This window comes from Atta colombica, unplaced genomic scaffold, assembly GCF_001594045.1.
Source record: "Atta colombica isolate Treedump-2 unplaced genomic scaffold, Acol1.0 scaffold33, whole genome shotgun sequence".
In the NCBI taxonomy this organism is placed as follows: Eukaryota; Metazoa; Arthropoda; class Insecta; order Hymenoptera; family Formicidae; genus Atta; species Atta colombica.
The window spans coordinates 176,970-190,085 of NW_017259437.1; the positions used below are offsets into that span (position 1 = coordinate 176,970).

General features: G+C 29.9%; 2 protein-coding genes across 5 annotated transcripts in view; one reads left to right on the forward strand and one right to left on the reverse strand.

The window, feature by feature from the left end:
• LOC108690571 (GRAM domain-containing protein 1B) overlaps positions 1-5,655 on the forward strand; it is a 33,192-nt gene extending 27,537 nt beyond the window's left edge. For 3 of the 4 annotated variants that reach the window (XM_018197943.1, XM_018197941.1, XM_018197942.1), the window contains one exon: positions 5,502-5,655. In XM_018197943.1, coding sequence (XP_018053432.1) covers positions 5,502-5,633 — 132 coding nt within the window. In that variant the 3' untranslated portion in view covers positions 5,634-5,655. Of the gene's footprint in view, positions 1-2,312; positions 2,393-5,501 lie in introns of all 4 variants that reach the window. The other variant, XM_018197944.1, reaches the window with a different exon arrangement.
• A 1,973-nt stretch (positions 5,656-7,628) lies between these two features.
• LOC108690564 (ubiquitin-40S ribosomal protein S27a) overlaps positions 7,629-13,116 on the reverse strand; it is a 31,857-nt gene continuing 26,369 nt past the window's right edge. Inside the window, exon 4 of the mRNA XM_018197931.1 lies at positions 7,629-7,869. Within this exon, the coding sequence (XP_018053420.1) occupies positions 7,720-7,869 (150 nt within the window). The 3' untranslated portion in view covers positions 7,629-7,719. The remainder of the gene's footprint in view (positions 7,870-13,116) is intronic.

Genomic DNA, 13,116 nt, shown 5'->3' on the forward strand with positions numbered 1-13,116 from the left:
TCACCTTCTTTCTCGTCAATCCAGGTTTTGCGATTGCTTGCGCCTTCTCTTCTTTCTTTATTCACGATCTTTTTCTAATTGGATTGTCGTAGGTGATCCATTTTTCATCACCAGTTATCATTCTCTTCAGAAATAACTCAATTTCATTCCGTTTCAGTAGCGTATCACAAATGTTAATTCGGTCCATCATGTTCCTAATACTCTAATCATGAGGAACCCAAACATCGAGCTTCTTTTTGTATCTTTGTGATTTAAAACTGTTTTGTGGCCTAGTTCCCTGGCAATCTCCACAGTGCTCACATACTTATCATGCTCGACTTTTATCATGATTTCATCGGACTTTTCAGTGATTGATCGACCGGAGCGAAGTTCATCTTTCACATCGAAATTTCCACGAAAGCGAGCGAACCATTTTCGTGCTGCTGATTTTGATAGAGTATCTTCACCGTAAATAGCGCAAATTTTTTCACAAGCCTGCAGTATTCTTGCCTTTATCGATACTTCAAAACGTAGCAAATTTTTTCCTTATTTATTTCCATTTTCAAAATAAAATAACTTTTGATTCACTTCACCGATTTCAATCTTTTTCGGCTCAAAACAAAGGTTAAAATGTCACTTTTTAAACGCACGTTTGGTGTTGCCGATGCGATTAGTAGTTGCCGACTGCTGAGCATTTAATGCCTAGCGGGAAAAACGCCATGAACTTTTTCCCCACACCCAATATAAACAATATGTTATTTTTCTTACATGCCATTTATAAATAAAAACAATTTAGATAAAATGAATAATGAAATTGCTATAAAACATTTATAAAAATTAGCTAAACTATCCTTAATTCTTCTATCAGTAAATAGTCATAAAAAACACGTAAAATGTGTTTACTAATTTTTATTCAATATGCATACGTCTATTTTCACTTAACGAAACTTTTTCGATTATTTATTGACTGTCGGAAGGATAGTTTCCACAAGTGTTTTACAGCGATTTTATTGTTTTATATAAATTCTCTTTATTTACAAATAGCATTTTAAAAAATCAACGTGTTATTTCTCATTTATAACGTTACGATTCAATATGACTAAGGTGACCGAAAACCGGATCGAAAATCGGAAAATAGGTGCGATTCATTATGCTGATTTACAATGAGTCGATAGTCTATAGTTCTATCGAAGTTTTATCGATGAATCGGTGAATCAGTGAAGTCAACGTGTATGACTAAACGACTCGCACGGAATATAAGAGATCCGGGTTCGATTTCGAGGCCGAGGCAATATTTTTCGCAATAAATTTACAGTTTTTTTAAGATTAATTTGGGAAATTTTGAAGAATTATTAATATTTCAGATTGATTGCGTTGAAAGTCCGACAATCATATCGGCACGCAATTTCTGAAATTAATTCATTTATATGAATATATATATAACAGTTTAACATTCATACAGATCGTAGTGATGCTTCGTATTTAAAGTAATGTATTTAACATAAACGGTCTTGTTTCCAATCTTATTGTTTGTACGACTAAAGTCCATGCCACATACAAAAGTGTAAGCTAGCGAGACGTAAACAGTAAGAAAATTGTAATATTGGATTTGCTACTGGCCTTACAGTTTCTACTGTGATTTGCTTACCATTTACGTTTTTGTATGTGCCACAGGCTTAAGAACACAATATAGCACAAAAAAACAAGCAATGAACCATAAGCAATAAATGAATTGATTACAAAGTTTATAAGGCCATAACGTAAGCAATAGCCAAATCAACATGTTGATTTTCTTACTACTTATGTCTTACTGCCTTTTTTGGGGTGTTTTTGTGTGTCATAGCCCTAATACGTGATCTACAATAAGTAGTAGCAATAATAGATGAGACAGTAAGAGTAAGAAATTGACCAATCATAGTTGATATTATTCTTCTCACATTCGATTGTGATTGGTCATTTTTACTTTTACAGCCTCATCCACTACTACAGCTATTATAGATTACGTAATAAGTGTCGTCTACAATGAACAGTAGCAATAGAGGCTGTAGATACATTGGGAGCTTTTTCGATCCAGTTAGAAATGATCAATCAATCACTTGGATGTAATAAGGCATAAGTAAGTCCGTAAACGAAATAGTTGGAATTTTGCTATCGGTAATAAACTGACAGTAATTTTTTTTCTGAAAATTTTTATCTTTGTCAAATTGCTCGTTTTTACTCAATACTAATAAAAATACATTAAAATATTTTAAAATTCTATCAAAAATAGGAGTGTCCGAATTGAAACTAATAGTTTCAAATCGGATAAAGCGTTTTTACATTTTCCATTATAGTTCACAGAGATATGTCAAAATGATCTCAAGCAAAAATGAAGGGAATTAAATGATCTTTCCAACAGCACCTTCGATTTTAGGTCAGATTTTATTTATATTATAAGATATATTATAGAGAGAGCAAAAACTGCAAATAAGTCCGATTTACTCCACTCTCCCCTATATATCGGGTGTTTAAGATCACTTGTATCATTCTTTTATTTTCGCAAGGTCCAATCGTTAAAGTATTCAGATAAAACTTGTAGAGTTTAAAAAGATCTATTTACTGATCTTATCAGTTTGACCTTAGATGACATCGCCAAGATCATATCCCCTTTTTCTTTTTCCTCTCTCTCTCTCTCTCTCTCTCTCTCTCTCTCTCTCTCTCGGAAACATCACATTTTTTTATTTCATAATTTAATCGTCGATAAATGTCGAGAATTTTTTAAAACACTATAAATAGTTATTTTTTTCATTGAGTACTTTTCGAATTATAAGGCTCGAAAGTTACTGACATTAGCATTACGCAAGACCGACAACTAAAACCTCTTCTTGTCCTGGATAACATTTATCAAGATCAAGCCCATGGCACTAGATTGATTCATGTGGCCTCCTTATTGTCCGAAATCCGCTAGGGATGCTAGATAGTAGCTTACTACAGTACAGTCTGGTAGAATTCCTTGCCGCAACGCGATGCAGTTTGTAAGAGATTAAAAAAAAACCGCCTTTTATCACGATAAATACATTTATCACTTTATCACTTAGCTACATTTAATGTTCACGTTTGATTACATTTGACCACGTACGGCAAGAATAAGCAAAAATAACTAGTGCCCAGAAATCTGGATATCCGCCTGCCCGTCAGTCATTTGTTGCGTACAGATGAAGAACGATTCCGAGGTATCTATGATACCCCATACTATACAGATGCTCACTTCATGGTTTATATATAATAAGTATCCGAATTGCATGAATACTCGCATGAAATGGCTAACGAATCATATTGTATTACGAATAATTTAATATAATTTAATATAACAAAGCTAACACATAGAAATATTAAAAAATTGACAAAATGTATAAAAATTATTATTATAATAACATTTTATTACAAAATTTGTGAATAGATATTGATTAAACAATTTTGCAAAAGAGAAAAAAATAAAAATAAATTGCCTGATCAAGATTCCTTTCATTTTTGCACTAAAAATTTATTTTTACGTAAAATAAAATTTACAATCTCTTCTAATAGCTTTGATTTTGACAAATTCCTTTTAAGAATAGTGCGGGTGATCTGAAATACATCGCAGCCTTTTTGCAAAATTAGCCTTTTCACAAAAAGACTAGCCTTTACACAAAACGGCGTCTTTGCGAAATCAACGATCGTTCCTCAATTAGATTGATGCACTTCAGGCTTTTCATGAACAGACTAACTCATATCAATCTTACAGTTAACGATACACGTTCTGCAAAAAGGCTAATGAAACATCTAGCCTTTTTGCATAAAATCTACAATGCTCTGCCTGTTCAACGAAAGTTGTTTTGGTGGTAATTCTCCAAAAGAGCTTTCTCACCTCCGATTTCGATGAAATTAGACTCATTCGATCCATTTTTGCGTAAAATGAAAGAATCTGGCAGAAAAAAGTCAGATGCCCTGTGAATCGAGATATTGAGCGTTAAAGTTAACTAAAGTGTTACATAGTAATTACATTAATCTATTACATTAATCTATTATGTAGACAATATAGTGTATAGACCGGTGTTTATTGATTTGGGACGATATAGCTGCCCCGAACAAAAAAAGATAACATCCTAATCGTCTAGAACTTGCAGCCTTAGACAGTATCCGCTTGGAATATTTCTGATCAATGAAGATAGTGGGATGTGAGTCTTTTCAGAGCGGTTTTTTTATTGTCTAGGCTGCAATTTCTAGGCAGTTAGGCTCCAAGCAGTAGGATGTTTTTTTTTCTCGCACGAAATGCAAGATGCGGGTTCGATTCCCGGCCGAAGTAATATTTTTTCGCAATAAGAATTAATTATTTACAGATTTTAATATCAACATTATTAAGATCGTTTCGAAGAATAAGCATCAAAAATTTGTTAAATTATCAATTTGTTAATTTGTTAAATTGTCTAATCAATTTAACTCGTGATATTACTGTGGTTTAGTGGAGTGAGTGTTTCAAGACTGAAAAATCATTTCAGCGCGCGTTTCTGAGAACTACGTACGTAGTATATAAATTCAAGAATCATACAAGCAGCTAGATCTTTTAAGATTTTGATTTCTATAGTTTGTTTTTTTTTTTTGTTCGAGACGATGTAGCCAAATTTGTAACCGCACTCACGAGCGTAGCGCAACTTCATCGCGCGTTCACCTGAAAATCGTTAATCTTAAGAATTTTAACAATGAGGAATTTGGAGAGCGAATACGGTACATTATGCTTTCAATAACTTTTTCTATGCGTATTTTTTTTGTATATTTTTTGCTTTTGTCTGCTTTTATGTTTGTGATATATTTGAATTTTATATTTATATGCTAATTTTTTCTCAAAATGAAAGTTTCAGTACCGCCTACGTTAGATATTACCCAAAGCATTTGATCGACGGCTAAAACCTCTTAAATATTATTCAAAATCATGACCTGAATAACTTCAAGATCATTGAAGATTGTTTCTCTTATTTTCATTTATATGTAAAAATTAATTTTTAGTGCAAAAATGAAAATAATAGGAATAAGTTCCAATCACTTTGATCTTAACAAATCGTAATCGGGCGTAATCCTAAACAATATTCAAGAGGTTTTAGTCGTCGGCCAGGCACCCTAGATAATGATGATGATATTATAACTTTCAAGCCATAACTCAAAAAGTAATTCAATAAAAATGAATGTTATTATAACATTTTAAAAAACTCTTGACCACTATTATTGTAGAATAAATTCTGGAATAAAAAATAGGATGTACTTACAAAATCGATGTAACCTTGATCTGATCTTGGCAGAATCATCCAAAGTTAAACTGATAAGATCATTAAATAGATCTTTTTAAACCCTGCAACTTTTATTTGAAATATTTCTTTCAAAAAGAAATGCTTAATTTCCGAAATATTAAGAGGTTCCTACACATTTCGGACATCCTGTATACGTGTGTATGTGCATGTGTGCGCGTGTGCGTGCGCATTTGTTCTTAACATTCGTATTTTGTTTTATAGACAGAAGAATCTTTAACGGAACTACAAATGAGCATTCATCCCACTGCAACGGAAAAGATGTTCTCAGTCTTAAAACCGAACTTAAAAAGTCTCAATGCACACACAGAACGGCGAGACAAGTCAGAAATATAAAAATCTATCTTTAAATAATTGTAGGAACACATTTTGTGTGTAAAATATTAATTATCGAATTTATAACTTTAAAAGCGTTTAGGAGCTATTATTATGTGTATGAATCGTTTCTATTATTATTATTTTAAGGTTCACGATTGTTTTCAATATGTGTATAGAATAAATCAATTATAAGATACTATATGTTAAAGTTAATAACATAAATATTTACTGTATAGTTATATTGAATGTGTAAACATGATTTCTATTTAGGTATTGTGAATAATGTTATGAAACATAATAGATGATTTTTAGAACAATCCTTTGTAAAAACGACATTAATTTTTTCTCAAATAATTTCTAATATAACATTTGCAGGATTAATCAATTAAAAAGGGATAAAAAAGCCAATTAAGAGATATGTTGGTGCATCAAAAGTTATTTATTTATTCATCGAAAATAATCCGCGTTTTAACTGACGTTTTCGGTCCTTCTCAATGCAAAGATATTAACCTTCCCATCAGGCGTAGTGTATCAAATTAATTGAAATATTATATAAAATTGAAACATTAATTTTCCTCTAAAAACCGTCGTGCCGTGTATCACTCAGATCAGCCGCGCCTGACGGAAGGTTAAATTAAATAATAAATTATGCATAATTTAAGATTTGGGTGAGCTTCTGAAAACATCGTATCCCCGATTTTCATGAATTTTTACAGGAATATTAAGTGATGTCAAATGGATGCCCTTAAATGAATTTTCATCAACACGAAGATTTAACGCCAAAAATGTTTGAATGACGTTATAGAAGTTCGTACTTATTATTTCTAGTATATTACATATTTATCACGTTTATAGCAGTTGGGAAGGATAGATATGGATGAATATAGATATACAGAAGAAAAATATAATACTCTCACCCTTACTTCCCCCTGATTAGGGACTCGCAATTTCCATGCGAAGCAACTCCTACCCCAACTTCCTCCCCTGCTTGGGAATGCGACTTTCATCCAAAGCGACTCCCATCCCACCTTTCCCCTGCTTAGGGACGCACGAAAGCGACTTCCCGTCTCAACTCCCTTCCTACTTCAGAGGCGTCCGACATTCCACGAAATGAGTTTCATCTCACCGCCTCCTGTCTAGAGGCGCATGAAAGTGGAATAGATATCTTCTTAGAGGTCAAAGTCAATATCAAAGTTCTTCTCAGAAGTGATTTAGAGTGAGCTATGTAAAAGTAATTCATTCAGATATCTAACTTTACTTAAACCTTTTTGGCATTAAACCTTGTCAAAAATCCATTTGAAAACATTCATTTGACGTCATTTAGAGTGTTTCTACCAAAATTTATGAAAATCGGGGGTACAACATTTTCGAAAGTTTATCCATCGATTTGTCACAAATTAAAATACAAAGTAAAATACGAAACATATATCTGGAATCATTTTTGTTATCATAATGGAGTTAGTATTACAAAAGTGCGACGTAAGTCCAGTTGTGACAGATGGCAGATTGACCAATGTGCACCAATATAACACCAGACGTTTTGATAAAGTAATGATTCAAGCTAAACCATTATAATGTTCCAATAAATTATGTGTCGAACTATAGAAATAATATAGTAATCACTAACAACAAACATTGTTAACAATAGATATTACATACCTTAATTAATTATAAGCAAGAAATATAATTATTGTGCCTCAGACTTGTATAAGATATTTAAAATCGACTTACATGAAAATCGTTGGTGAAACAATTATTGTGTTTATATCTTACAAACTTGAAACTGTAATGTACGAACTAAATCCGAATGATAATTACAGAGTAAGACCTATTAGTTTAAGAGAACAAACGAAGATAAATATATAAATAACTAATAAATTTATATACAGCGTGATAATAGTAAGATTAATTAGCTTTTTTATCTCTTTTTAATTAATTCATTCTCAGAGCCCTATAAAATGTTTAATTATATTTGCAGAATTAATATAATATACAAAATATCTGGAGACAGAATAACGATTTTGATTATTTAATCAAATGAAATATATAAAATAATAAGGACATAACATTTACAGAATGTGTACGTGGAAAATATTTCAGAAATTTATTTTTCCTCTGGTTTATTGAATACAAGCGTGTATGCGCATTTGCCGCAGTAATGACGATCTTCCATTGCTGCCATGAATACACCAGCGCCGCACTGTTCCATAGGGCATTCTCGTCTCAAACGGTGGATTTTTCCATTTTCATCTACCTGTAAATTATTTTTAAATGTTCAGTTTTATATATAACATTAAGAGGATGCTAATATGTCCGTTTCAATCGAACGCAATAATTTTTTAACCAATTTTTTCCCTATGTATTTACTTTTGAAAATTTTTAAATTCTCCAAAATGTATAAACAATAACGCAACACGGGCTAAACGATTTAATATGAAAGATGAACAAAAATTGAAAAATTACAGTTTGTTATTGACTTTTAGCGATTTGTGACAATACATATACAGGATGTCCCATTTTAAAAGATCCACTCAAATAAAACTGCGTTAAATCGAAAAATATTTATTAATGTTGTTAATAAAAGATTAAAAAATTTATTTGTAAATAAATCTAGATTTGTGAATTCGTTAGAAGAAGAAAATAAGATTAATGTAAACAAAAAAAAGATATTGCAATCCCTTTTATAAGGAGTTAGCAACATCGATTTAATAAAAAATTTAATAAAAAAAAATAACCATTGGTTTTCAGACTGCAAGAGACAATTGTTTATTTTCTTTTCATAGAGTTCTAAGAATTTAGAATTTTTTCGGAATTTTTTAATACTGTATTTTCTCATGTTAATAAAAATGAAAAAATGCAGTACTGAAAAAATTTGATAATAAAATTCGTAGAGTTCTATGAAAAGAAGATAAATAATTTTCGTCTCTTGCAATTTTCGGCAATTTTTAGCAATTAATACTAATAACTATTACAAAAATTATAGATGGACTTTTCTTCTCAGTTTAGTCCATTCTGCCCCTATACGAAAGATTTATCATTATTTTGAAAACCCCGTATATGATTATTACTAATATTTTAGAAAAACGTCGATCTTGACTGACAAACGAAGATTTATTTTTTAAGAAAAAATTTTTTATATCTGACTACATTTTACTAAAAAACTTGATATAATGATAAAAATCAAAATCACTGGTTACAAACTGCTATCTGGAAGATGACATGGAATGGTTAGAGTGTGCGTTAATATATAAAGCGTAAATTACATTATAAAGTGAAAGCTCTGTAGAGTTAAAATTTTAAAACGTTTTTATCATATTGTTCTTTATTTTAAATATATTTTAATCTGAGATCTGCTATGTGCTCGTTATTAATATATTGTTTTTTATATATTGTTTTACTGTGCAAACTTTCGAACGTTATATTTTATTTATTATTGTTAATATATTAAAAAATTGCATATGTATGCATACGTGCGGAATCGGTGTGAACAGTGAAACAGAACAGTATTAGTCGTAATTGTCGTCTAGCAATAGGTACCGAATCTTACAAAAAAGTAGGGAAAGTAGTGCGTTACTTGTAATTATCATTTTTGCCGTTACCATTTTCATTACTTTTTTCAGTAATGATAACGAATCGTTATTTTTACCTCTACTTTAGTACTCTATTATTTTCTTTTATAATTTATTAATTTAAAAAAATATATTTTGTACTTATCTTATACTGCAGTGTTCTAATAGGCACTGCCAATGTTGAAAATATATAATTCATATTACATATATACCGAATGTCTCAGACCACCCGTATATTCCTTTTATCTTGGAAATAGAGTATTTTAGAAAAAAACATTTCAGTTGTGGGTTTCTAAATGATCTATTTAGTGATTTGATCAGTCTGACCTTGAGTGGCGTTATCAAAATCAGAGCAATGTTACTTTGAATTTTTTAAATGAAACCTCCTATTTTTCATTGCATATTCTTGTAGCAAACACCTCGAGAATTTTCCAAAATACTGTAATAAAATAATTTTTCATGAATTTTTCATTTTTCGAGTTATAAGGCTTGAAAAGTACCGCCGGCATTAGCATTAATAGGATACGCAAGGTATCCGTCCGAACAAAGACTAAAACCTCTTGAATGTCGTTCAAGATCATGTTCTAGATAACATTTGTTAAGATCAAGGTCACTGGAGATAGTTTCTCTTATTTTCGTTTGTACATAAAAATAAATTTTCTGTGCAAAAATGAAAATAAGACAGTGAGTTTTTTTTAAAATGCTCTATTTCCGAGATAAGAGGGACGTACGGGTAGTTTGAGACAGCCTGTATATTGTAAATTTTTAGTACGAGCAATAAATATTGAAATAGACCAGGAAATATTAACGTTTAAAAATAATGTTTAATCTATTATCTGTTCAATCTAAATTCTTATAAAAATGAGTACATTAAAATAACGATATTAAGAAAATAGAGAATTAATAACTGTAGATAAGTTTAATACGAGTTTAATAAGAGAAAAACTTGCTCTATATACAAATTAGTTAGTAGAAAGTTTCAAGTTTGAATGTAGATTTCACATTTAATATTAAATTAATTATCAGCTAATGTAATTTTAAATGTAATTTTAAAATCTAATAACTTACCCAGCAAACGAGAATGGATTGAAATAGATTAAAATAGATTAAATTTTCAGAAATACGGATTCATGAATGTTAAAATGAATCCTTTTCAACCCTACATTTTTATTTATTTATAGGAATTGCATAGAATATATCTCTATGCCTTTCAATCTAAAAATGATATTAGCATTTTCTGTGCATCGTGAATACTACTCAATTCAGAATTGTGAATAGTTTTTGAGTTAAATTCAAAAATAATATCAGCATTTCTGTGCAACATAAATACTGCTCAATTCAATATTCTGAATATGAAATGCAATTTTTCAATCTAATTGAATAAAAAAAGTTTTTATTTAAAAATGGACTATAAATGCTACTTAAATTATTCAAAATTATAAGTAGGAAATTTTTCGTTTTAATCCAACTAAGTTCAAAAAAGTTGTAATGTAAAAATAAATGAGCTATGTTCTTTTGTTTCTGTTTAATTAGAAGTAAAATGAATGATCGATGTGAACACTCGTAAAGTCGAACACAGCCCGAATATTAGGCTAATCGCGCGCAACATCGGCCAAACGAGATTAGATTATCCGACATTTACCCAATGTTATCTCATAGTAAATTGTTTATACTTTATTCTGTTTATACTTTATCTGTTAAATGATATTTTTATTATATCTATATAATTTTATCTATATAATCGTTACTAGTTTAGCTGGTTGTAATTGAAGTAGAGAATGAATAACACATTTATCAATTGAAGAAGTGATGTAGCGGGTAACGTAGAAGATTCATAATCCAGAGATCCCAGATTTGAAACCCACTAAGATGCGTTTTTTAATACCAACTTGAAATAATTAATTAATTGAAATAGTTAATTCAGGTATAATTATTATAAAAGTCTTAGGAATAAAGTTTGTAATTCTTAAATATGAATGTTCTTTTTTTCGAATATTAAACTAGTGTCGCTCGGATCCATTTCAATCCATTTCAATCCATTTCAATCCATTCAATCCATTTTCATGGATTTAAAGTACGCATTAAAAAAATTTAATCCATTCTCGTTTGCTGTGTACTTTAGTATTATTAAAAAAAAATAACGAAAAAGTAATGAATCGTTACTTTTCAAATAACGGAAATGATAACACGTTACTATTTAAAATTGGTAACGAGTAATGATAACGAATTACTTTTTTCAAAAACTAATGGTAACGTAATGCGTTTCTTTTTTTAAAATAACGCGCACAATCCTGCAAGAAAAGATATGGGAACTGCAATATATTAATAGTCTAGGGAAAGATGATTTTTAGCGATATAAAAGAAAAAATAGCTGCTGAATTTTTGAATATGGGTCTGTAATAGTATTCTTTTTAACATTTCAAAACTCCCTATGTATGAGAGCATGACTGGCTGCGCCATCTTAAAAAAAAAATGTCGCACAAAATAGGTTTTTTGCAAACATGTCAAAAATTATTCGTTGTGCGGAATTCGTTAACGTTCGAAAACTAAGTTGATAAAATTCCCCACAATTTTGTTTTTAATGAATCTCGTATGATCAATAGTTCTCGAGATAGACTTTTTAAAGTATCTCTTATTTTCGAACGTTGCGTAAATTTGTTCTGTTCGCAAATATCTCAAATTTGGCTGCATCTACATACAAAACGCATATGGCGAAAGAATATTTCTTATCTACAAAATAATTTTTTATTGAGTGTTATAATTCCAGAGATATCATTTTTTTAAGGCATTTTGATTTATGGATATTAGGACAATTATGAAAAAAAATCTATTTATTGGCATATTTACTGTTATCCATAGTTATATGTACACTGTTTTAAAGGATCCAAATATCTCGGAAACATTGCGTTAAATCGAAAAATATTTCAGACAAAAGTTTTTTTATTTCGAGGAGTACATAAGATATAATTGGTTTGACCTTGGGTAGCGTTGTCAAGTCAGGACAAGGTCACTTTGAATTTTTGAAATAGTCAAATCAATGATATCTTATGTACTTCTCGAAGTAAAAAAGACTTTTGTCTGAAACATTTCAATTTAGCGCCATGTTTCCCAGATATTTCAATGAACATCCTTACAATGGAACATCCTGTATATATTTTGCTAAATATACATGTGATTTTAATTAAACTAATATATTAAATAGGAATACAATAGCAACTATAGAAATGATTCAAAATAATTTAAATTGAGTAATATAATTTGACATTATGAATTTAATAGTGTTTCTTTACAATAATTTATGTAAAAAATGAAAAAAACAACAACTTGGAAAGCGACAAAAATCAATTTTAAGAATTTTAAGCACGTATGTGTGAATACGATAAATCCTGAGATAATATTTTTCGCAATAAGTTTCTTACTTTCTTTCTGTCTATTCTAATTTAGGGTTATTAGAATGTTAAAATGATTATGTTGAAAACGAAAGTTTTTCGACTCTCAATCATATCTGAAATAAATTAATTTAATATAAAAATATATAATATATTATTTAAAACATCCAACTTTTCTTGGCTTTCTTTATGTATTTAAAGATAAATTTATTGTTTACAAAAATGTCAAACATTAATATTAATAAAATATTCATACTATAAATACAAAGAACGTCAGCTTATCACGGTCAAAGTTAGATGTTTCGAATAATACAATAGGTATATATTTTAAACGAATTTTATTTCAGATAAGAAATTGAGCGCCGATAACTTTCGGATTTTCAACACAATCAATTTGAAACGTTAATCCCTCAAAAAAATATTACTTCAGCCGAGGTTCGAACTTAGGTTGAGTACTTCTCGATTTTCTAGGACGAGCGTCTTAGCTAACTCGATCATTGAGGCTTTAGAAATATTTTTCACAATTTATACATATATATATAT